The sequence below is a fragment of the Perca fluviatilis genome, chromosome 19, assembly GCF_010015445.1.
Source record: "Perca fluviatilis chromosome 19, GENO_Pfluv_1.0, whole genome shotgun sequence".
NCBI classification, from domain to species: domain Eukaryota; kingdom Metazoa; phylum Chordata; class Actinopteri; order Perciformes; family Percidae; genus Perca; species Perca fluviatilis.
The window spans coordinates 33981268-34008284 of NC_053130.1; the positions used below are offsets into that span (position 1 = coordinate 33981268).

At 42.0% G+C, this 27017-nt stretch overlaps 1 protein-coding gene across 3 annotated transcripts; it reads left to right on the forward strand.

The window, feature by feature from the left end:
- Positions 1-243: 243 nt before the first annotated feature.
- Positions 244-26094, forward strand: si:ch211-51a6.2 (neurotrypsin). 3 transcript variants are annotated; one of them, XM_039784489.1, is made up of 14 exons: positions 244-526; positions 7541-7580; positions 10537-10779; positions 11237-11375; positions 12170-12345; positions 13999-14146; positions 16681-16859; positions 18581-18725; positions 20425-20639; positions 21856-21997; positions 22212-22490; positions 23041-23163; positions 23612-23892; positions 25333-26094. In XM_039784489.1, the coding sequence occupies exons 1-14, from the start codon at positions 455-457 to the stop codon at positions 25650-25652; spliced, it is 2502 nt and encodes an 833-aa protein (XP_039640423.1). In that variant the 5' UTR covers positions 244-454; the 3' UTR covers positions 25653-26094. The 3 variants fall into 3 exon arrangements, with proteins under 3 accessions (XP_039640423.1, XP_039640422.1, XP_039640424.1); XM_039784488.1 differs by having other exon boundaries at positions 18584-18725; positions 23612-23946; XM_039784490.1 differs by having other exon boundaries at positions 18584-18725.
- The last annotated feature ends 923 nt before the right edge of the window (positions 26095-27017 follow it).

Genomic DNA, 27017 nt, shown 5'->3' on the forward strand with positions numbered 1-27017 from the left:
AGAGAGAGAGAGAGAGAGAGAGAGAGAGAGAGAGAGAGAGGAGAGAGAGAGGGAGAGAGAGAGAGAGAGAGAGAGGAGAGAGAGAGAGAGAGAGAGAGGAGAGAGAGAGAGAGAGAGAGGAGAGAGAGAGAGAGAGAGAGGAGAGAGAGAGAGAGAGAGAGGAGAGAGAGAGAGAGAGAGAGAGAGAGGGAGAGAGAGAGAGAGAGAGAGAGAGAGAGAGAGAGAGAGAGAGAGAGAGGGAGAGTCTCGTTTCCTCGCCAACAGCGCGTCATTTTTAGCTCCAGAGCGTGTTGAATGTCTGGAGCTGAGTTAAGAGCGGACCACAGCTGGGGTCTCTGAATGTGTTTACCCGTCAATTTCTCATCTAATACCGGGCCGGAGAGGACAGATTAGCAGGCATCAGAAGGCGGGGTGAGCCGGTGAAGGTGTGGGAGGAGATGGTTCCTTCTGCAGGATGGACCGGAAGAAAGCCGTGCCCGGGTTCGTCCCCTGCTGTCTCTTGCTGGCCCTGTGTGTGTCTGCAGAGGTAAGCGGGCTGCTTACCGCCGCCGCTGCCAAATATAAAGATGATGTTTACGGTGTGTCATGTAGCCTGGACCGGCCTTTGTCACGGAGGACTGTTTTAGCTTCATATAGGCTCTAGTGAACTGGACTGACTGACTGACTTTATTCTAGGGCTCCGTCAATTCCTAGTCATTGTATAGAAAGTTTCCTGAAAAGAATTTCTAATTTAGAGCTGCAAAGATGAGTTTATTAGTTGTCATATATTAAATGAATCGCCATTTTGATAATCGATCAATTGGAGTCAGCTTGTTAAATGTGAATATTGTTCTAGTTTCTTCTCTCCTCTGGGACAGGAAACTGAATATCTTTAAGATGTGGACAAAACGAGACATTTGAGGACGTCATCTTCATCCACATTTTTCACCGTTTTCTGACATTGCATAGAGCAAATAACTAATCCATTATTCGAGAAAATAATCAACCGATTAATCGGTGACCTGCAACCCTATTCTAATTAGGGAAAATAGAGACAATAATCCGAGGCACCCTGGACTGGGTCTGTCTGTTGAAATAACATCAACAAGCCAACAGTCCGCCCGAGTTCTTGACAGTTATTGAACATTGCATAAAACAAATAAAAAGGATCAATACGACGTGTATTTTCAATAGTCTGTGCATGTATACTAATGTTGTACCTATACCTGCCAGGGACTACGGGTGGGAAATAACAATTGTGCTACAACCTAGTGCAGTGCATCTGTCCTTGTTCTTACACAAGCTTTATGTTTAATTGTACATTGTCCCTGTTTTAAATCAAATCACATTACAGTTTGACTCACTGTGCAGCATACGTGAGGGCATCCAATTTCCTTTCCAGGAACCTTTAGAATAATTTACAGTGACATTCAGTATGAGTTATTTCCTGGGACTGGAAACTATAAGACCTGTCAGATAATACAGAAAACATCTTACACACAGTGTCCCTAACTTAAAACAAGTTAAACTGATAGAGCCACGTCAGATCCTCACTCTCACTCAGCATCAGATGAACAGATGGAATATACTGTAAGTCGAACATAAGTAAGTAAGTGTAAAGTTGATAAATCCCTTGTGGAAACCAGAGGTGGGTGCTAATAATAATGATATGCACTCCTGCACTTTTTTCTGCTGCTAAATTCTATATATTCTACCTCCACCTCACGGTGAACCTAACAATTATTATTATAACAATGAGTGCTCTGTTACAAGTCTACTTATGTCCTGTCTTTTGTTGTCTGTTGTCTGTCCTGTCCCTTCTCTGTCTTAAATGCTGTACTTTAAGTATAATTTTATAAGTTTATGTATAATCTATAATGTCTACATGTAGCCTGTCTCATATGTCATTTCTATATATTTAAAATGTAACAGCGTGCTCAGCGTGTAACACCACTGGATCCGTGCTGAAACGTTTCGTCTCACTATATACACTGTATATGGTTGAAATGACAATAAAACTCACTTGACTTGAATACAACCAAAAGCAGCAACTTCAGAAGGGAAAAAGAAAGCCATGCGCTGGGGAGGGCACAGTGGGAACCCTTGTAACACTTTTACCACCTAACCCTTACCCTTCTCTCCATATCTTTATAGTCTAAGCCAGGCTCAGATAACAACACATTGAAGAGTATTTACTTGGTGATGTGATCTGTTTCACTTTACAGCTTCTATTGACTATGTCATACAGACTGGACTGCCAATCGTGTGTAAATGAAAGCATTTCAGAATCAGATATTTGACTGGGTTGTCATTGTTGCAGATGACCTGACTTCTAGCTTTTTCCTAATTTAAGTTTCGAAACGAGTCTGTGCTACACACACCTCCCCGCCTTAAGAACAGTAGACTATAGACATGCACATGCAACAAGTGCAGTAAGGCAAGGCAGCTTTATTTGTAGAGCACATTTCAGCAACAGGGCAATTCAAAGTGCTTTACATAAAACATTAAAGAGCAGTTAAAAATGAATAGAAAATTAAAAACAGATAAAATACGAGAAAGAAGTTACAGTGCAGTATAAGAAATTAAACATTAAATAGCAGTTAAAAACAATTAAAAATATAAAAGCAGATAAAATAAGAGATTTTAGGCTGCTAGTATGGGACAATGTATAAGTCGTTGCTCTATACACGTAATCCACCCGCAATCCTTGCCGTTCCCACCGGTCTTATATATATATATATATATATATATATATATATATATATATATATATATATATATATATATAGATTGTCATTCAGTTTCAACAATGCAACTTCAGTATAAGAAATTAATTATTTAAAGAAAGACAACATGAAAAATTAAGGTCTTCAGCCTTGATTTAAAAGAACTGAGAGTTGCGGCCGACCTGCAGTTTTCTGGGAGTTTGTTCCAGATATGTGGAGCATAAAAACTGAACGCTGCTTCCCCCTGTTTAGTTCTGACTCTGGGGACAGCAAGCAGACCTGTCCCAGACCACCTGAGAGGTCTGGGGGGGTCATAGTGTACCAGCAGATCACAAATGTATTATAAACCATTTAGTGATTTATAAACCAGCAAAAGTATTTTGAAATCAATTCTTTGAGGCACTGGAAGCCTAAGCCTAAAGACTTCAGTACTGGAGTGATGTTATCCACTTTGTTGGTCTTAATGAGGACTGGAGCAGCAGCGTTCTGAATCAGCTGCAGCTGTCTGATTGATTTTTTAGGGAGACCTGTAAAGACACCGTTACAGTAGTCAAGTCTACTGAAGATAAAAGCATGGACATGTTTTTCCAAATCCTGCTGAGACATAAGTCCTTTAACCCTTGATATATTTTTAAGGTGATAATAGGCTGATTTTTTAATTGTTTTAATGTGGCTGTTGAAATTCAGGTCTGAGTCCATGACTACACCAAGATTTCTGGCTTTGTCTGTTGTTTTTAACATTGTCGTTTGAAGCTGAGCGCTGACTTTTAATCGTTCCTGTTTAGCTCCAAAAACAACCACCTCAGTTTTTTTCTTCATTTAATTTAAGAAAGTTCTGGCACATCCAGTCGTTAATTTGTTCAATGCACTTAGCCAGTTTTTGTATTGGACTATAGTCCCCTGGCGATAAGGTTATGTAAATTTGTGTGTCGTCCGCATAACTATGATAATTTATTTTGTTGTTTTCCATAGTCTGAGCCAGTGGAAGCATGTAGATGTTAAACAGAAGAAGAGTAGTAATAAGTAAGTAGATGATTTATAGCTTTGGTATGTTATGTGTGAAAAGAAGGTTGCAAATCACGATTATTTTCATTGTCGATTAATCTTTTAATTATTTTCTTGATAGGGGATTAGTTGTTTGTTCTGTAAAATGACAGAAAAAATGGTGCAAAATGTCAATCAGTGTTTCCCAAAAAGCCTGAGATGATGACCTCAAATGTCTTGTTTTGTCTACAACTGAAAGATATTCAGTTTCCTGTCACAGAGGAGAGAAGACACCAGACAATATTCACATTTAAGAAGCTGGAATCAAATAAGTAAGGCTTATTTCCTTTAAAAATTACTCAAACTGACTAACCGATCATCAAAATAGTTGGCGAATAATTTAATAGTTGACAACAAATCATGGTGACAGGGCTGTAATTCCTGCATTTTTCACCCAGTATACATCAAACAGCTTCAAATTGAACCAATTCAAGCTGAGAGTCAGCACTTTAGGTCATGGTTTCAGTTCAGATTCAACGTGCTGGAGTATTACAAAACATAACAAAACTCCAACAGTCTGTCTGGTCCTGATTTCATTGGTGGCTGGTCTGTTTGCTTCATATTATCAGCAGGTCAAAGTGTACACTAATTTTTATTCATAACACATCATTGCAGATAAGTGTTAAAGTGAACCACAGTTTGAGAAATGTTTTGTGTCCCCTGTGAATGTGAAACTTAAGTTAGGTAACAAACATACTTATTTTACCTCAAACAACATTCTTTTCTTTAAAGGAACACGCCGACTTATTGGGACTTTGTCTTATTCCCCGTATCCCCCAGAGTTAGATAAGTCCATACATACCCTTCTCATCTCCGTGAGTGTCGTAACTCTGTCTGACGCACCCACCGCTAGCCTAGCTTAGCACAGATCCTGGAGGTAACCGGCTCCATCTAGCCTAGCTTAGCACAAATCCTAGAGGTAACCGGCTCCATCTAGCCTAGCTTAGCACAAATCCTAGAGGTAACCGGCTCCATCTAGCCTAGCTTAGCACAGATCCTGGAGGTAACCGGCTCCATCTAGCCTAGCTTAGCACAAATCCTAGAGGTAACCAGCTCCATCTAGCCTAGCTTAGCACAAATCCTAGAGGTAACCGGCTCCATCTAGCCTAGCTTAGCCCAGATCCTGGAGGTAACCGGCTCCATCTAGCCTAGCTTAGCACAGATCCTGGAGGTAACCGGCTCCATCTAGCCTAGCTTAGCACAAATCCTAGAGGTAACCGGCTCCATCTAGCCTAGCTTAGCACTGCTACTGCTGCTACTTGATATTACTCCAACTCTGAGCGAACTCCAGGCGAACTCTCTGCTCCTCACCACGGGGCTTCTCAGGTGCTGCGAGCAAATTACTCCCACCGACCACAAGGGCTGAAACTAGTGCTGTCAGTTAAACGTGTTAACGGCGTTAACGCAAACCCATTTTAACGGCGTCAATTTTTTTATCGCGAGATTAATGTTCTTTTTGGCCTAGCAAACTTTGTAGTTTTTTTCACATGCTGTTGCAACAACTAGTAACGTTAGAAAAACTACAACACCACACCGGCTCTAGCTAGACCGGAAACAATAAAACAGGCACGCCGCACACACTTGTTTGGGCTCACGAGCCGGCCAAAGAGTAGCAGGCTAACGTTAGGTTTTGAGTGGATGGCGAGCGTGAGACACCGAAATGGACGCCAATAAGATTCTGAATGGAAAGTTTCTTTTAAAAAGTTGCCAAATGGTTCCATTGACAAGACCAAAGTGATGTGTGTGTTTGGTGGTTGTGAACTGAGCTATCATCGCAGCTCGTCCAGTCTGAAATACCACCTGATGGCCGAGCACACACCTGATGCCAATTCTCCCTCCCCTCAAAGCCAGGCGACAAAAGCACAAAGCAAGCCAATCCACTTTTCCATGTTGATAAGAGCATTAAAATGAGAAAAAATAATGGGACAAAAAGAAATCAAGGGACATTTAGAATAGATAAAAATGTGCGATTAATTGCAAGTTAATTATGACATTAATACGATTAAATATTTTAATCGTTTGACAGCACTAGCTGAAACGCTAACAAAATACCCGAAAGCTACCTAAAAGTACTTGATTTAACCAAGTCAAAGGATTATTTTTGCAACCTATGTCTACCAGAGAGCTAGTTAGCTGTTAGTAAGCTAATGTTAGCTATGTGTTAGCCAGCCAAGGCACTTGCAAACATAATCCTGCATAACGTTATAATTTTTCCACATTCCACTATTGCATACTGTCAAAATGTTTTAGCTTACTTAGACTTAGTAATAAATATACAGCCTAAAACTGATATATGTGAAGACAGATGTCAGTGCACACGTAACGTTAGGCGTACTGAGTTTCAGGATCCCACAGTTTTCCCATTCTTCCTGTCACTCACTGCCTGTATCTACTTTTGTCTTCCTAAAAGCTCAGTTTTTCAGTTCGGCAGCTTATAAAAACTTTGTTATGGGCTCTTACTGTAAGCCTGTTGGAAGCGCATCCCACCACACGGCAGCTTTTAGGCATTTTTCTGGTGTTTGCTAGTAGAGGGAATTGACAAGGAGGCACCTTTAGGCAATAATAAAGTCAATGGAGAGCAATTAATTTTTTTCCCCTCTGGTGTGGATGGAACCTAAATGCACACTGTCTCTATGGACTGTTCCTGTTGTAATGTACAGGTGTTTTAATGGTTTTAAAGGGTGTGTATTTATTTTATGTGGGTTTTAGTGTCCGTGTGGTAGGGTTAGTGTGCATTAGTGTTGTTAATTTACAATGTGGTTACCATGACCAAGACCTGTGTGTGTGTGTGTGTGTGTGTGTGTGTGTGTGTGTGTGTGTGTGTGTGTGTGTGTGTGTGTGTGTGTATGTATGTGTGTGTGTGTGTGTTGGGTGAGTGAATCCTTCTACGCAGCTCGCCACAATATTACAACAAAATGAGAGCAGCAACCAAAAATAAAAAAAGAATATGGAGCAGTAACACCAATGAGCCTCGGCTAAAATCTTACACTACAGCAACTAACATTAAAGGAATACTCCTCCAAAAACATAAAACACTCAACACCTGCAGGCTTCAACGGCGGCTCTGAAAAGTTTGCAGCTCGCTCGCACGTATTGAAAATGTCAGCTGGAGTCAGATTGTTATGAACACAGTTATAATGGATTACAATGGAGATGCAGTTTCTCAGCAAGACGTGTCAAAGCATATTACTACATGTACAGATACATCTTAAACGACTCACACAGCACAATATAGCACCTTATGCGCTGACCATCTGTATGCTTAGGTATTTTTGGCCGAAATATAGATAAATATAAACTCCAACTCCATATGTTCTTTGTCTTTATAACAAAATCTTGTGAAGAAGCTGAAATAAGGATAGGTTTTTATTTTTAAAATAAGGCTTGTTTTAACATGTTAGACGGGGAAACAAACTACCTTTTTAAGTGTCTTGGGTAATGTTGTTGTACATGCCTCTTGTACACTCCACTTGTTAGATTCAGTGCACCACATTGCTGTACAATTTATAACTCTGGTTTCCGTAGTCATTACTGTACGCTTTATGATTTGGTAGACTGGCCGTCTCTAAGTCTATGTAGACAACTTCATGTGTATATGTTTGTGTACAACAGGTGGCCTCCTTATCAGGTTTGAATGGTTTGCACTGAGCTGAGGGGAAAAAACCCTTCTCCCTCTTTGCTCCATATTTGAATAATCTAATGTAAAAATGCTTGATAACTCCTCTGCATTCTGCTTGTGAATCATGATTTCAAACTCTTATTTCTTCCATGATGTGCTATTTCTTCCATAGGTCACTGAGGTTGGGCACTTGAATATTGTGCAGAGTGCAGGTAAGGGTCATGTTTAAGTCTTGATTAATGTGTGGTCTCAATATAATAATATAATAATACATTTTATTTGTATAGCACCTTAATCTTTACCTTCGCAGACAGTCTAATCTAGCTTGCAGCCGACATTATACTGTAGCCTTCATGCTCCTTCTGTCCGTTGTTCTTTCCAGCCCTCCCTGTCCCATCAGCCATCATGTCCTCCAGTCACAGCATGTCTGTATACAATAAACCAGTATGGTTTAGCGTTTTACCGCCACCACCGGCAGCAGCAGCCTGTGTATCCATCCTGTGCCTAGAGCTCACAGTCACAGTTAAAGCAGTAAAGTCCCTGTAGATTACCTGATTTTCATGCTTCATGATTTATGGCAATGAGGCTCCACCACTAATGGAAACAAAAGCTCATTGACTTCATGCCCGTCAGATGCTCCCATTGAAATATGGATGAGTTGACTGTTTAGTATTTTATGCTTGGCAGCTGTGTTGGTATCTGCAAGAATCTACATGTGCAAATGTTGAGTGATTGACTGTAGGAGACTGTTTTGAGTAAGTCGGGGTTGTTCTTGCTCTTGTCTGTGTGTGAACTAGTCTCATAATGTCTGCACAGGAAGCAGCTTTATAGATCAGTTTTACAGTTGGCAGTGCTTCTGGTTGCCATTAGGTCTCTCCACCTGCATTTCAGCATTGTCTTGTTAAACCACCATCTGCCCACCAGATGCATGTGTCATGTTGAACATGTACTCCAGCATCATAGAACTTGTTTTTAAAAATCACTCCAGGTTCCCATAACCCGAGGAGGAGTTCTAAAGCGGCTTCTCATCCCACTCATGAAATGTGAAAACTCAGGATCCTAATGTAGAAAAAAATAAAGAACCTAATGGAGAAATGCTCCGTGTTAAAAAGCAGTGATCATTTGAGCAGCTGAGCATTTAGTTTATCCACATTCATTAGAGTGGATAGAACATTTAAAAAGCTAAAATAGAATAAGACAGGTATAAAATACAGGAATAAAAGTTACAGTGAAGTGTACGAAAAGTATGTCAAATAAACACTGTCTAAAGTCTGTTGTAATTTCTCTCCAATTTCGGATCACATATTCCTGCAGGAACATGTCCGGCTGTGTAGTTTTTGTTGGCAATTTTTCACAATAGAATGTGCTCGCTACTCCATTACAGTCAGTCTGTTCAAATCATGTTGAAGTCAAAGTGTTGACGCCGGTGTTGACGTCCACACGTCCAGCAAGGCTCATATGGAACATCTACCGCTAGTTAGTGCAGTTGGACACACAGACAGATACACACACACACACACACATCAGAAATTGCATTATTTGGTTAAGGATTAAAAATTCACTTGTCATCGTGCTGATCAGCCGGTCTCAGAGATTATAGTGATTTTTTTTTAATAACATTTTAGTTTAGTTTAACATTGGCGTGAGAGAAAAAACAATTGCCAATCATTCCTTAGTCGTCAATATACTTTACGATCTGATCGCCAATTGGCCCAGGCCTACACTGCAGTTTCAGAGTCTTTTTATACTGGCATACGTGTAAGTAAGTGTATGTACAACCAGTGTTGGGAAGGATACTTTCAAAACGTATACAGAATACAGAATACATGCTCACAAATGTAATTTGTAACGTATTCCGTTACGTTACTCAATCTGAGTAACGTATTCTGAATACTTGGATTACTTCCGCATTAAATTGCATTTTATAAGTGTAGGAATGCGGCCATCACATACAGCTTACTAAACAGGCCTAATCTGGTGTGTTCTTCTATTCCAACTAGCTGAATGTGTACCTGAACAAGCAGATAGATTGTTGTATTTGTAGTCCCGAACTGCATACTACAAAAATATAACCGCACTCGTAGCTACCACGAGCTAATTTTAACTAACGTTAGCTAGCATGTCAAACGGGGCTAGTCAGTCTTTCAACAGCTCTGGAGCTAGTAAATCAGCACATAGGAGAATGTAAAGTCGCACGTCAACTATAAAATAGCAAGGTGAACAGTAAAACTACAGCAGACGACTACCCTTGGCTAATTAAAAAAATAATTTACTTTAAGATGCTTCTTCAGGTTGGAGGTGGAGTAATTTGGACGCTGAAAGGAGGTTGGTTGCTGGTTAGCAGAGGTTGCACTGCACAGTTATATTTCATTCTCCCTGTTCGTTCTTTAATGTGAAATGCTGTTTGAATTTCCAAGATAGAAACGCATTCCTGCCCTGGTTTTGTCGTGCCGGTTCCGACTCCATTGTGACTGATCACACAAATATAGCTAATGTTTTTGTTTTCATATCGGGGCTTCTGGGAAATACATGGAGTTGCCTTAATTTAGTCAGAGTGAATAAACTTGTAGTATCGTCATGTAATCCATTGATTTCAACAATGTAACTGTATTCTAAATACCAACTATTTAAATTGTAACTGTAATGGAATACAGTTACTCATAATTTGTATTCTGAATACGTAACGCCGGTACATGTATTCCGTTACTCCCCAACACTGTGTACAACATTTACTGTAGTGAGTTCTTGTGATAGGCCAACTTAAACACTAGAAGGGGCAAAGGACCCACCATTGGTGCCAAATCAAAAAACTCAACTAACTATGCACAGCAGAAATCTACAATGAGAAAAGAAACATGTCAGGAAAAGGAGAACCCAACTACTCCGACTAAACCCCAAATAAAACACATTGAAACACATGACACATTGCCTCTACAAATCCAAATCTTGCTCTGAACCAAGATGTTCGACAAAACGAAAAAATCACCAACGTTGGGTCCCACTGTTTGTGTGGTAAAATTCTTCAATGAGAGAAAATGTGTTTGTAAAGAGTTACTTACGCATCCTACTAGATTTGATCTCGCTTGTGTTTTTAATAATTCTATCTTCTCTAAGCTCATTGTTTTGTTGCTCTTCATGTAATGTGCATGACCTGGTCTGTGTCTGCAGCTCCACTCTCCTGTTCAGAAGGCTTTACAGATCTGGGCTACTATAATGGCTCAGTTTCCCACACGGACTCAGGCTCCCCCTGCCTGAAGTGGACAGACTTCCCAGATTACATGCAGCAGTACCCAGGCCGAGGTCTGGGGGACCACAGCTTCTGCCGAAACCCAGACCGAGAGGCCAACCCCTGGTGCTTTTTCAGGCAGAACTCAGGTGCCATCGGCTGGGCCTACTGCGACTGCCATCAGGGTGAGCTGAAGGGGGGAACCTAGGTGATGGATGGATGGATGGATGGATGGATGGATGGATTGATTGATTGATTTGTGGCTGGATGGATGGATGGATTTGTGGATGGACTTGTGTATTTGTGGATGGATGGATGGATGGATGGATGGATGGATGGATGGATGGATGGATGGATGGATGATGGATTTGTGGATGGATAGATTATTGGATCTGTAAATGGATGGATGGATGGATGGATGGATTTGTGAATGGATGGATGGATGGATGGATAGATGGATGGATGAATGGATTTGTGGATTTGTGGATTTGTGGATTAGTGGATTTTTGGATGGCTGGATGGATGGATGGATGGATGGATGGAATTTCAGACGGCCAGTTGACAGAACAATGGCCAATGCACTCATTAAGGGTACCAAACTAATAACGTATTGTAACAGGTTTACTTGTGTGTCATTTGCAGGTGCAGCCAGATTGGTGGGGGGGTCATCCAGCAATAGCGGGCGCCTGGAGGTGTATCTGAATGGCCAGTGGGGGGCAGTATGTGATACACACTGGACCAACCGTGATGCCAGCGTCATATGCAGACAGCTCGGACTGGGGTGAGGGCAGTCTCACAGAGCCAAACATGTTTCTTATGACAATACACACATGGAGACGACTAGTCAAAACCAATGAAGTCGCTGCTGACAAAGCTACAACCAATCAGACTTTTTTCAATTTAGTTGCAAATTTAATTTGAATCACTGCCTACAAACTTGGTTTGCAGTTTAGTTTAAAATACTACTATAAATGACCTGTACATGTTTGTTTTTTTGCTTCACTACATTTCAAAGGGCAATCTTGTACCTTTTACACAGAACTGTCCCATATTTGCCTGTTTTGATATCTAAAATCCTTGTTATGACTGCTCAGTGACATTAGTGAGAGGTCATGGCATTGCTAAGAAACCAACACATTTAGCAATTCTAGCTATGCTGTAGATTAGGGTAGATTAAAACTACATTTCGGAGCTAAGAGCTACGGAGATACCACTTCAAGGTACAGGGATTTGTCAGCTTGGGCTGCTTGGGTTTTCTGCTACAGGCCTCTACTCACAATGAAGAGTGAAAACAACATGAGGCATGTTGAAGAAGAGCTCGGTTATGTTCTGCTTTTCATTAACATGTTTTTTTCCTGCTTTTTTGGGAAAATCAAATCACGTCAACATGTTTGCATTGTGCTGCAATTGCATTGGGCTTAGTATGAGTAGACACAGTAGCTGCCATTCTTTTAAATACTTAAAAGTCTTTTTAACCTGACTTTTCCATTGCCCTGTAGGGTGTTTTCTGTGAGGGTAGGAGCATTCATGTGTGTTTAAAAGAAGAGTCTCTCTGTGTATCTGCTGTCCATGCAGTGAGATCGGTACAGCCCTGCGGCAATCCTACTTTGGCCCAGGTTCCGTCTTCCACTATGAGCGTCTGGGTTGCCGTGGTAATGAGAATTCCCTGCTGGAGTGCCGGAGCAGGAAGTTTGTCACCAGCGACTGTAACCATGGCAACGAAGCAGGGGTGGTTTGTGCTGAGCCTGAAGGTGAGAACTATGTGTCACCTCAGATTATATAAAGCAATACATCACTGATAAATATTAACAAATGTATTGTGCGGGGGCGGGCAGTGCGTGGGATTTCCCTCTTTCTGGTCTACATATCCCTGCCTCTGCTGAATTATTTTGACAAAATGTTAATATAACCCTCATGAATGAAATCAAAATAATTTTGAGCCAGAAAAAACCTTTCAGTCAATAAGTAGGCCTAAAGGCTGCAATCACTTTTTGGCAAGTAAAAAGTTCATTCTATATCGACTATATTACTACTATACTATATATATATATATATATATATATATATATATATATATTACTTTAGGCTAAAGCTGCCTACACATGATAGGCAGTAAAACCGCTCTGCGCGGGCCATTCCATTGATTTCCTATGGAGAGAGGTGCTACAGAACTAGGCGCTGCGCGACCCCTGGCATCGTTCACCGCTCAGAATTGCTGCTTTGCGCTTTAACTTGAAATTATTTAAACTTTGACCTAGTTGTCGCTAACCTTTCAAGGCGCAACCATGGGCGCAACCAATTCCAGAAGGTTCCTGCGCTGCGCTTTGCCTCTTTGCTCTGCGCCCTACCTCGTGGTTTTGCTGTGGATCATGTGTAGGCGGTTTAATACATATTTCAACTGGTAAAAATGACTGGACTTGGCACAGGGCAAGTAAAATAATGTAGTCATAAGCATAACGGCAAGAAGGATAGGCTACTTTATTTGATATAACCCACCAGTACACCGTGTTAATTATAGGCTAGGCTAGTATACAGTATATTTTCCAAATATAAACAAGGATATTAGACATAGGCCTACCAAACACAAATTCCAGTGGAAAAATAGGCTTTTATTATTGCCTAATCACGTTATTGTCGTCCCTGGTTACACTGTAAACAGCAAACACTTATTTGGTCGTAATAGTGTAGTAAGTAAGAAGTAATTATTCTGTCACACGAAAGGTTAAAGTTTCACAAACCCATATCTTTGCTATTACCACGGACAGAAAGTGTAGTTGCATGTTATGGTTGTTTGATCCAGAGAAATGCAGCTGTAGACATATAGAAACTGGGCAATACAGCCTGAACATGCTGCACACACTCCCGTGGACAGCAGTCGGTCAATGGCAGTCGATCACTTTTTGGCACAACACCTGTTGCACTACACCCCTGCTCCTGCGTCCCGTGCATGCAATTTAACCATGCTTAGCAAACTGGGAAGCGGAACAACTGGATATAACTTACTCTCATCTCCTTCATCTAAAACGCATGTTTGATGCTTTCCTGTCAACAGCTTGGAGAGCTAATTTACCTGTTGGGCCAAAGACTCAAGAAAATGACACCACCCAAACTAGCAGTCAGTCCGACCGGCGGAGAGATATTGCTCTTCCTAACGCTAGATTTGGTTTATCAAAGATGCTAGCAAACAACACAGGACAGAAAATAAGCACAGGAGAGATGTCAGATAGGTCGGCCCTCCACTCCTGTTCAACTATATATCTTCAAACGTAGTTACGGCTGAACAGGACAACAGAAATAAACAAGTTTGCTGATTTCACATTTGTCCCAATTCAAATAACCTTTTTTAGGAAAATCCAAAAACAGTATGTGTATTATTGGTTTAAGTTTTACCTTTTGTTTCTCAGGCACTGGCATCCCTTTGAGGCTGGTGGGAGGCCTGGAGGACTTTGAGGGGCGCGTCGAGTTGTACCGTGATGGCAAATGGGGAACAATTTGCAATGACCGGTGGGATGACACTGATGCTGAGGTGGTGTGCCGACAGTTGGGCCTGGGGTAAGACACAACTGCTGTGCTACTACTACACCAATAATGTCAGGAGCAAACTATTGGCATGTCTTCTGAGTGAAATTCCTTCAGTTAAAAGCTTTAGTGCGTAACTTTTTTATAATAATGAATGTCCGTTACATTCAAGCCATTGCCAAATGAGTTGCTACAAATTAATTAATCTAATTAAGACTATCAGCTCCACACAACACTCTCTGGATTTCTCAGTAGGACTTTGTTCAGAAGATTGTGGCGTCCGGTGACTTTCTCGCGCAGAAACTCGAGGGAAGATAATGACCTCTTCTGAAGAGTCCGTCGTGTTCTTTTAATCCTCCGTGTCCTCCTTGGCTACTAGCAACTTGTATGATGTGGACGCACCGACAGTTTTGTTGTCATTACTTAGAATTCCTCATGGGGGCGACAGAAAGTACGTTTCCCTTTATTCTTTAAAAGTGTAGACAGTCTACCTGTCTACCATCACAAGTGCCAATCATTAACTTCATGTATCAATATCAATATATTGTGGCAAAACTACTCTGAGAGAAGTGTACAAAAGATGAATAGAATAAATGGTAACACTTTACAACAAGCGGTACACAAAAATGTCAGTTGTTACTAAGGAACGAGTGAGGAATGAATTTAGGAATATCCTATTCTAGGGCTGGGCAATATATCAATATTATATTGATATCGTGATATGAGACTAGATATCGTCTTAGATTTTGGATATCGTAATATCGTGATATGACATAAGTGTTGTCTTTTATTGGTTTTAAAGGCAGCATTACAGTAAAGTGATGTACTTTTTTGAATTTACCAGACTGTTCTAGCTCTTCTATTATTTGCCTTTTCCCTATTTTTTTTTTTTTTATTTTTTTTTTTTTTTCCCCCCCCTTTTTTATCTACGATGTTTCCACTTCCGGGATTGTTCCGTTGCCGCCAAAATTTTAGCCAGATTTCACTCTTTTTGGCCGGACTATGGTTAACTGCTCCTCAGATCTCTGCAGGATAAATCCAGACAGCTAGCTAGACTATCTGTCCAATCTGTTCCTTCCTGAGAATATTTTGCGGAGACACTGGGGCTCTGCCCTGCGCTTAGCAGGAAAAAACAGAGATAGGACGTACAGGATGACCTAAATTGAGGACAACTACGCTCGTTATTGTAAGTGCAATGATAAGTTAAAGTCCAATAAGTACTTTATCAAACCGCCGACTGCAGAGATCTCTCTTAATACTAGACCAGTGTCAAAGATTGTTGTTCCCATCAGTCACTTAGACACAAAAACATAGGAACATAGGGTCCACGTTGATAAAAACGGTGGCTACCCTTTAATATGGTGTTTAGAGAAACACAACATCATATTGGTCCGTGTATTTTTCTGTTTTCCATCAGTAGTTAAAATTGTTTAAAAAAGCCTCATTTTCATTTTTTCATTAAGCTGTTCTGCTAGGCGCCAAATATTTAAATGACATGATGCTGACATCATTTTTGACACTAAATGTTTATGACATTGATTTGCATAGATATTGTTGCAAAAATGCTCCCCTGATGTCCCCTGACTCCTAGAAAAAAAGTGTTCTTCTTATACTGTATTCTGTTTCTAAAATATTTTAGCTTCTATAACATCCATTGGCCTTTGTCCGTGCCCTGATTAATTCTCCAGTTTCTTATGCACCAGCACACACAATAACGCAACTCAGGAAGTATTCTCCTGCTGTCTTTAAATTGTTCATTACTTTATTCTAACAACTATATTTGGCATCCTAACATTACTGTAAATTTGCATTAAGACACACTTGGATGTGTTTTGTGTTGCACAATTGCATGCTGGGTACTTTTCCCACTGGGTGTTTGATGGTGGTTTTGTGATATACCCACAATGCTGACTGAGTCGAAACACCAAGTGCAACAACATACAGTGTTAAATATAGTATTGTAGACTGCATATGAAGTGCGCATAGCCCCTCATGATAGCATTCATCCTCATTGTATTAATATATGACATCATTTATGTTGTAATTGACTATATGCTACAGCAGTGGTTCTCAAATTTCTTGAAGAAAATTTCTGGGGATCGCCAGATAGTTGGGGAGAATTTTTTTTTATAACATATTCTAGACTGGGGAATAATGTTTTTGCATTACTTTGTGAGTTTGGTATATTTCATGTGGTATATTCAGTGCTTCCTTTGTAAATCAGGAGGTCCTGGAACACAGAAAGGGGTCTGAAGGTGGGTCGGGGGAGACAACAGAAATCCACAGAGCCTGGAGCACATTGGACAAGGCTAGGTGCTAGCAGCTAAAACTAAAACTAAACTGTCATTAAAGCAAAGCATTTTTTGTATGTATTAATCAGAGCATTCACAAAAATCAGTTGAAATCCGCAGGGGGAGGTGTGTAGAAACAGCTGTTTACAGCGGTTTGCAGCTCTCTCTCGTTGTTGAGGGGGGTGGGGGTTCTCGAACACCAATTATTCTGGGAGTTGTGAACCACTGTGCTACAGTAAACGTAAAGGTTGTGTTTTTTTTTGTCCTGACTACCAGGGGCGTGGCCAAGGCGTGGACATGGGCCCACTCTGGCCAGAATGCGGGTCCCATCTTCCTGGTTGGGGTTGAGTGTTCAGGCAATGAACTATCCCTGGAGGAGTGTCCTCATGACATCTGGGACCAACACAACTGTGACCAAATGAAAGATGCAGGGGTGTCCTGCAACCCATACACAGGTCAGAGCCAAGGAAGGAAACACACTAACTCACATATTCATATTACACAACACTGTAATCAGTCCTGTGGGAAGTCAAAGCCATTTGGACTGCCCGGTGGAAAATGGCTGTGAGAGTCATCACAGCCATCACCTGTCATCACCTTTCGTTAGGTGACATGGCTGTCAGGTCAGAGTCACATTATTAAAGGTGTGAAAGGGAGTTAAAACCGTCTGGGAGGAGATGTCACGACTCTCAAGCACGTTTTACATACTCAGCTGCGAATGTTTTTTCTCCCTTTGCCACTATATGGGAGCATATGAAAGTAGTTAATTAGTTTATTTTATGTTTCTTTTCACAATTTTCTCATTTAAGTCCCGGTAGTTTGTTAAAGTTTTAGTGTAGAGAATCGGTGCAACGTAGGAAAGCTTTTTGCACACCTCTTTTGTCAGGCAGGTGCGTATGTGACCAAAGGTAGTGTAGAGAATCGGAAAAGTGATGATCAGGTTTTCCTCCAATCTGTTTCAAGTTCTTTAACAAAAAATAACAAAAGAAACCAAAACAAGCATGATTTACGGCAGGTTTAAGGCACTTTTGCGTTCACTTTTCATACCCGAAAGCTTCTTCCATTATCTTTACAGTCAATGGTTGAACCTTTCTCAATTTCTCCAGGTTGTACTGCTGATTGACTTTTGAGTCTTGATTTCTGAGCGTCCCCAGGACGTTATTTAGAGGTTCCATTCAAATGTCTGTCAGTCGGTCACTTGTTTGGTTGGTCTACCACTTTGAAATATCTGAGACAGAAATATCTCAACAACTATTAGATTGCCATGACTTTTTGGACAGACATTTATGGACCCCAGTGAATGTATCCTGCAGACTTGGGACATCATTTGACTTTCCTCTAGCACAACCACAAGGTTTACATTTTTGATTTTGAGTGACAATTCTTGAAGGATGAATGAAATTTGCTATAGACTTTTACGTTCCCCGCAGAATGAATTTTGTAATAACTTTGGTGAACCCTTATTATTTCCTCAAATTTTGTCCAATACTAGAACCAAATATTTGAAAAACTAATTGCATTGCAATCAGCCTCAGCTGTAATGTACCGTAATGTGTTTATTGCTACAAATGTGAGCATACTAACATGTTAAACTAAGTTGAACAGGGTAAATACTATACCTGCCATACATCCCCTTGTTAGAATTTTGTTGCCATTAGCATTTAGCCCAGGAACTGCGTAAGTGCCTAAGTACAGCCTCACAGAGCCACTAGCATGGCTGTAAAGCCTAAGTCTTGTTGGGCTTGTTGTTGTTGTTGTCTTCTCTGTCCAAAATTTGTACGTTGTTGTAATCAAAGATGTCCTTTACATGTAGGTAGACTGCTGCGTCTTGACCCAAGGAGTTGGACCTCCCATGTTGGCCCATGTTCAGTGGGTGTTTTGTGGCTCTAGTGTAAGGGCCTGTGCATTCCTTGCTGTATGTTAACAACCCTACAGTGGTTAATTGCCTGGGAGTGGTGGCGAAACATTTTTAAGAATCTACAGCAAGTTCATTTGCATTTGACTGACGACTTCTAGATATCCAATGACTTTAAAGACTGAGAATTCTCCCAGACATGTTGTGATCTTAACCGAGCTAAAAGAGACCACTAACACCAACACTAAAACAGATGAGATTTGCAATGCACTGCCCTGAGTATGTGATCTAATTAAGCATTAGTGTTTTCCTGTGTGGCAGCAGACGGTGCAGTTCGTCTGGTGGCTGCAGACAGTCACTGGGAGGGACGCGTGGAGATTTACCACCAGGGAGAATGGGGCACTGTGTGTGATGACAACTGGACTGAGCTCAACGCCCAGGTAGTGTGTAGGCAGCTGGGCTTCAGGTCAGTGCATCACTACATCTGTGTCACTACGAAACACCTCTCCGCCTTAGGAGATTGTGTACTTCCCTATGTTTTTAAATCAATCTAAAGTAGGGATGAACAACCATGTCTGCAGGTGACCATTCTTACCAAGAACTAATGGTTTCTTTTACCTGATAAAGCAAAATGAAAGTCTTTTTTTTTAACCCTACAAACATTGAACAACATATTTGTACTAAGCCTTATCAATCTATCCATCTATTTTTCTGCCTCATATCTGGGTTCCGGAGGTGGTAGCAGAAGGCTTAAACGCTTTAGCACTGAGGGATCAACCAGGGTTGAACCAGGGTGCAATATTATTTTTCCCCACTATGGCCACGCCAAGACCTGCCCTTCAATAGCTACTATACCTGATTTGTAAAGGTCCTATCCCCTGACCAATCGGCTATCCTAACTTTAACCACTCAAGGTCAATGCCTAACCCCAACCAATCGAGCAGCTATTGAAGGGCGGTTCTTGGTGTGGCCATAGTGGGAAAAAATGTTTTGCAACCAGGGTTGATTTTGGGCTTAAAAGGGTCAACCCGCATTGACCGACTCGGCTTGGCGACCCAGGTCGAGAGGTGGGTCGATTTCAATTGGAATTGCAAACCACCAGCGTCACTCAACAGCCGGGGCGGGGAAAATCATGCCATTGGTTGGAAATGGGAGCACACAGTCATGACACAAAACTGCTGTGAAACAATCGGAAAATAATGTTAAATTCTCTGTCACAGCACGCTCTCTCGCTCGCACAACACACAGGTCTACAGCCGGTAGTTTAGTGTGTCCACTGGCTCCCTCAAATCTCTCTTTCTGGCGAGAAGCCGACAGGAAAGCCTAACATTAATTTTAATGTTATCGAACAAAGAGAAATGTTCTCCTCTCGTCCTAAAATAGTAATAAATTGATAATAGTCTACTTCCTTGTTTACTGCTGCAGCTGCAATGAATAAAATGCATAGGAGGAGAATTAAACTTGCTGTGTCTCCACAAAGTCATCTGTTGAGTGTTTGATGGTTATTTATTGGTGCATTAGAACTTAACCGCTGTAAAACAATCAGACAGTGACGTTAGCTGTTCACTGAATATGACGTGTAAACTGCCTCGCCCGTTTCCAGCAACGTGGGTTAATTAAAATGCATCGCTCCCGGTTGTGATCCAGGTCGTATATATGAATTGTCATCAACCCGTGTTGACTGGGGTTGGTTTGAATTGACAAAAGAAGAGTCTGATAACTCCAGGCTGACCCTGGTCATTGGTGTGAAAGAGGTCAATAAGGTAGTCCAGGTGCCCCCCTCCTACTTATTCTGTGAGATCTCAAGGCATTCCTTGGGATACCGTTTAAACCCTCAAGCAAGCACAAGGGGTTACAGAATGAAAATGAACAAAACTAACTTATTAGATCAGTTCAACTAAAACACAAATCACCAGTATGCCCAAGGCCTTCAAATCCTTCAAATTCTGGAGAAAATCAGTACTAATTGAATCAAACTTAATCTGTAATCAATAGGAAATTATATTATTTCTGTCATTTCTGCAACCTAAATAAAGATTTGGCATACATAGTTATTTGCATAGAAGTGTTTCTCACATTAATCAAAGTTTTGATGATGTTGCTCTTCACACCATTACAATGAGTGTCCATAGACAGATAGATGTTCTATTGTGCCTTGTCTGCAGAGGCCGAGCGACGGTGGCTCCTGACGGGGTCTATGAAGAAGGTCGTGGGCTGATCCTGCTGGACGAGGTGCAGTGTCGGGGAACAGAGGCCAGCTTACTGGCCTGCACCCACTCTGAGTGGGGCCAACATGACTGCTCCCACAGTGAGGATGTAGGTGTCCGCTGTGAGAGGGGAGGTGATACCAATGAGATACTCAGCCTTTTGCCTTCTATTGGTAAGTACACACATTGGTGTGACAACATTAGGGTTGTCCTTCGAGAACCGATTCCTACTTGGAATCGTTTCAAAAATTATGATTCCAGTGGAATCGTTTCTTTATTGGAATCGTTTGGAATCGTTTGGAGGATTTGGTTTCCAATCTGATCATGGGTTCCAAATTTAACATGCGCGTTTTGGTTTCCGTAGCAGCCAGGCACTTGTTGTGTTGCAGCCACGGAGCACAGTAAGCAGCGCTCCAGTGTGGCTTTATTTTACGTTGAAAAGCCCGGTAAAACTGCAACCTACATTTGAATCAAAATAAAACTTTCCTCTTATTTGTGAAATAAGCATGTGACCCGTTTCAACTCCACCTCCTCAAAGAATCGGAATCGAAAATCGATAAGAACTGGAATCGAAAGGAAGAATCGCAATTGGAATCAGAATCATTAAAATCCAAATGATGCCCAACCCTAGTGGCTATTGAGTAGGGTTGGGTACAGAGACCCGGTGCTAATACGGCACCGGTGTTGGTATCTACCGGACCGAATAGCAACGCAGATTTTGGCGCCTCATGTTGGTGCCACTTCAATGTCTGCGCTGCTCTCTGATGCTCCGAAATGCACGTTAGAGGCAACAGAAACATCGCTGCACGTGACGTTAGTTAACACTACACTAGATGTCACACAGGTAACGTTAGCCTACCGTTAGCTAGCAGCTGGATTAAACACGGTTTAAATGCTGACAGCTAAACGGTGTAAAGTGGGACTGTATTTCACTGGAGAGGACTCCCAACACCGGGACGTACAACAGTCTGCAGCAACCGTTGTCGGAAAAACATCACAGACAAGTTCACTTGAAACTCGCCTCGCCAGTCTCGTGGTGCATTCAAGTTATTGTAAAATACCCTTTTCCCATCTAGTGGTTGTTTTTGTTGTTTACCAGCAATTTACTAGTAAAATAAGTTATTATTAAATTTTTAATAAATCATTTAATTTTGACCGTATGGCCTTAGCAAGGAATGAATAAGCTGTTCTTCAGTGTCGCCGACAGTTGTCGGTATCGGAAAGAATCCAAACAATACCCAACCCTACTATTAAGGGAATGCAGTTGCCTTTTCTGCTTATGAGATTTGTTTGTATTACCCTTGTAAAGGTGTAAAGGGTAAATCTGAAAACCTCAGGGCATGAATAACTTTAATCAAGGCACGTTTTCCCTGTAATGTCTCTTTGCAGGCCCTCTGGTGCGTTTGGTTGCTGGAGAGAGCAGGAAGGAGGGTAGAGTGGAGGTCTTCATTAACGGCCAGTGGGGAAGCGTGTGTGATGATGGCTGGAATGATGTCAATGCGGCTGTAGTTTGCAGACAGCTGGGATTCACGTTAGTATGATTACACCTCTGATGCACTTGGCTAAGGAAGCTAGACAAAAGCTCATGCAGTGTCTAAAATGGAACGGGTTCATCATCTTGGGAGCATTAACTTGCTTAGAAAGTTTCATGGAAATCTGTCGTGTGATTTGGATATTTTTAGGCATGCTAGCAGCATACAGCAATTAATAATGATGCTGTGTGTCTTTGTGTGTTGACCGCCCAGCGGTGTGGCTAAAGCTCGGTCCATGGCGTACTTTGGTGAGGGGCAAGGTCCCATCCATCTGGACAACGTTCGATGCTCGGGCACTGAGATGTCCTTAGGCCAGTGTCCAGCTGTGGGTCAGGATAGCCATGACTGTCGCCACAGTGAGGATGCAGGCGTCATCTGTGACTACACCCTGGATCCTTTGGGGGATGCTGCCGTGGCAATGCAGACCTGTGGCCAACGACTCAATAACCAGCGTCGTCGACGCAGGATTATAGGAGGGGATAAGTCACTGAGGTTAGTATACGCACGCAACACTCTCCACTGGAAGGTATTTAGATGTATACACACTTACAAATGTACAAATTCAATGTCTCTTTAAGCTTGTACATCAATGGAACACCAACACAGGTGTAATTAGTTTAGTTTATTCACACATTATTAAAAAATAAACAACAATAAGGCTTGATACAAGGTAAAAGATTGTGCAGGGGAGGTGAAAAAGCTTTAAAGATAGGGCGCCTGGGTAGTTCACCTAGTAGAGCGTGTGCCCCATGTACAGAGGCTCAGTCCTTGTCGCAGCGGCTGCAGGTTCAATTCCGACCTGCGGCCCTTTTCTGCATGTCATTCCCCCTCTCTCGCCCCTTTCATGTCTTAGCTGCTCTATCAAAAAAGGATCTAAGTAACCCTAGTTACACTAAGCAGCAGTGACGTTGTAGTAGCTATATTTTGTGTGTGTGTGTGTGTGTGTGTGTGTGTGTGTGTGTGTGTGTGTGTGTGTGTGTGTGTGTGTGTGTGTGTGTGTGTGTGTGTGTGTGTGTGTGTGTGTGTGTGTGTGTGATTTCAGAGGCGAGTGGCCCTGGCAGGTGTCTCTGTGGCTCAGGTCTCAGTCTAAAGGAAACCATCCTCTGTGTGGAGCATCACTCATCAGCCCCTGCTGGGTTGTGACGGCCGCCCACTGCTTCAAGAGGTAGGAGACAGCTCCCTCTAACGGCCACCAGTTATCATGTGTCCCTCTCGTTGATAGGCTCACGTAGTCCTGTCCAGCTATGCATTAATGAAATCTGTAAATGTTTACATTTTGTATCCAACATTTATGTTTTTGATTGCTTGTCAAGGTAATAATGTCACCCAAATGGACACACATTTTGGCAGGATTTGTGAATCTGGTCACTCTGTAAACTGTAAAACTTATTTAGTTGCATTGCTTACCCTGTACATGTTATGTTTAACCAAAAATGAAAAGTAATTTGAGTCACTTACATTTAAAAGTAATTAGGAATCCAATCAACTCACTTCAGTGTTTAGATTTTTTTGTTTTTTGTAGGTTATGCTATGCCATCTAATGTAATGGGTTACATACTAAATAATGGGCATTTATCAAAACTATCATTTCCAAATTTGCTTTGCGCCTCCAGATTTGGCAGAGACCCGACCCGCTACGTTTTGCGCCTGGGCGACTACCATACTGAGGAGCAGGATGACTTTGAACGCACCTTGTCACCGGAACGCATCGTTATCCACAGGAAGTACCGCAGCCAGGGCTGGGAGTACGACATCGCCCTGCTGCGGCTCAAAGGCACAGAGGGCAACTGTGTGGCATTCAACCCTCACACTGGTGCCGTGTGTCTGCCAGAGCCAGGCAGCAAGTGGGAGAAGAGGCCTGCTGCCTGCGTGATCACCGGCTGGGGCATCACAGGTAACGTCACTGCCTGGACCATCGCATGGCCTCTACGGAATCACATTGTACAACGTAATTCTCCATCGGTGTGTGTGTGTGTGTATATTCTGATGGTTGTACTTGACTTGCATTGAATATTGATTGTTTTACCTACTTAATCGTGCATCGTCCCTGTTTAAATGAAATCACATTACATTAGGATTTAATCTTAACGTGTAAGAAATATTTTACCATTAGTATCTAAATCACACATGATGGCTCGTTGACATCAACCAGGCAACGACTTAAAGGAGCATTACATCATTGTGGTATATATGCCAGTTTGTTGAGTCAGATGAAGAGATAACAGCTTCATTTCTGTATGTCCTGCACAGAGATACAGCAGGTCTTTGCAACCCTTTCACCTAGACATTTTATTTATATATTAATAACTACTACGGGTGCCTGGGTAGCTCACCTAGTAGAGCGTGCGCCCCATGTACAGAGGCTCAGTCCTCGCCGCAGAGGCCACAGGTTTGGTTCCGACCTGCAGCCCTTTGCTGCATGCCATTCCCCCTCTCTCTCCCCTTTCATGTCTAAGCTGTCCTATCGAATAAATAAAGGTTGGGTGTAGTATATTAAAATGCAATTAGGTCGAGCTCGCCTATCAATACTGACTCAAGTGACTCAAGTGACTCGCACCACCCTCTAATTAGCTTATAACGCTAGTCGTCGGGGGAAGGAAGAAGTAAAAAGAAATCTCTTATTTCTACACCACTAACAAGGCTCAAAATAGCACCACACTTCCACGGTAGCATAATGAGGGTCCCTACATGTAAACCCAAGCATTGAGAACAGACAGTTTATTAAAAGATAGTTTAGAAAGACAGTGCTGTTCATTAAACTATCTTTTTAATAAACTGTCTGTACACTTACAAGTTCTCAATGCTTGGGTTTACATGTAGGGACCCTCAGTATGCTACTGTGGAAGTGTGGTGCTATTTTGTTGTAGTTAGTGGTGTAGAAATAGCGATTTTGTGCCCCTATGTCTATCTATATAAGCTAATTAGCGGTTTGCACTAAAACTGGTCACATTCAATTAAGGTACCTGTGTTATTAACCCCTAGGTTCATTTTGCGCCGGATTTGTCCTTTAATGAATGATTAGTTAAGGTTTGACTACCATTTGTGAAGCATTGGCATAGCATACAGTAACTAATCATTAGGGCTGAATCACAGTTAATCAGTAACTACTACTAACCATTCATTCCTCGTTCATTAATACAGTAACTACCAGCCTGTTTACCAGTAACTTATCATTAACTAACCAATCGCTCATCATTCGTTCCTCATTCGTTACTACATTTTTGTGTACCTTATTGTAAAGCCATTATTTGTATTTCTGTTAGCTATCTTCTACTCAGTAATTTCACATTACTATACTCTTGTATAAATGAGACTTGTTGTTTTTTTCTGTCAGACTCGGAGTACTCCCGGACTCTGCTCCAGGCCTGGGTCCCCCTGCTTCCAGCCTGGAAGTGTAAGAAGCGATACAGTGATCGCTTCACCAGCCGCATGCTGTGTGCCGGGAGCCTGTCGGAGCACCACCGTGTGGACAGTTGCCAGGGTGACAGTGGGGGTCCACTGGTTTGCCAGGGGGAGGGGGGCCGTTGGGTGCTGACGGGAGTCATCTCCTGGGGTCATGGCTGCGGTAACCCCTCATTCCCCGGGGTGTACACGCGTGTTAGCAGGTTCCTGCGATGGATTGACAAGGTCATCAACAAACCCTACAAGACCTAATAACGGAGAACACTCAGAGTTCTTTACCATTGGCAACACACATTTCTCTTTACTGACATTCAGCTCAGCACAACCCTTTCACCTCACATCCAAAATGCACCGATGCAACCAAAACACTTACTACACATCTCCGAATCCACTCTTTTGTCATTTGTCTCCCAACAGAAACACTAGTCCCTTTTTGACCGGAGGGATTTTTGCAGTTCCTAGAACAAAACGTTCCTAGAACCCTTTTTTGGGGATTATTAAGTTCCTCTGACCGCAGTTCCTGTAACTCTTTCAGCTCCTACTTCAGGGCAGGGTCTTTTTCCTTTTCCCTTTTCCGCATAGGAACCCTTATGGTCATGACACACCGACCAGACGGCCGACCGTCGGCAGAAAAGGCAGTGTGACTGATCAGTCTCCCCGAGTTGGTCAAAAAAGTGCCTCGGAACACACCAAAGCGACGAGACGTAATATGTTTCCATAACAGCAGGTGGCGCTAATCTGTATTGTCGCCCAAAAATGAAAACCGGCAGCTGATTGGACGAACGCGTCACCTGGGTCTGGTCTGTTGGAAACAACAAAGGTCAGTTTAAAAGATTTTCGTCCGATGTTGAGAGACTCTAGTCACGCTCATCCCGTCAGTCAGCTCCTCGTTTCCGGGTTAGCACTCTACCAATCAGATGGGTCATTTGAGTCCGACTGTGTGTGTGCCCGCCTTCTGATTCAACAAGTCAAATCGGCCAAAATGAACGCCGACGACACATCGAACAGACTCGAGTCACCAACCTCCCCAGACTGTCCAACGGTCGATTATTGGGTTGGTGTGTCTTGGGCTTTAGTAACCTAGCAACGTCTGAAACACAAACAGTACATATTCTCCACTATATGTTGCAATGCGCCTATGTATGCTAACTCATAAGACAAATTGTTGTGTTGTATGTGGCGCTAAAGTCAAGTGACGACGCTATAAAGACCGTTGCCATGCTTGCGTCACTCCCCTAACCCTCCTACCAGTCCCTATGGCCACTTGGCCACTGTGAATGCAAATGGAAAAACTGGTTTTGGGGGAGAGTAGTTAGTAGAACTGTTTAGAAGTGGACTGTTCCTAGAACTACGTTCCTGTGACTACTTGGTTGGAAAGAGGCTAATGTCACTTATTACTACACGATGACCTACAGGAACACTAACAACAGTCAGTATTACACTATACAATAACTATTGTCTTTTATTTATTTAATTAGCATAAACCAAGATTCCACTACAACAAAAAGGACTCTTCTTTATCGCGTGGCTGAGTGTTAGCTCAGTATAACTCACAACAATGAATCAGAAATGCTCCAATATGCTTCCAAAGGCTATATCTTTTGCCATTTTTTTAGC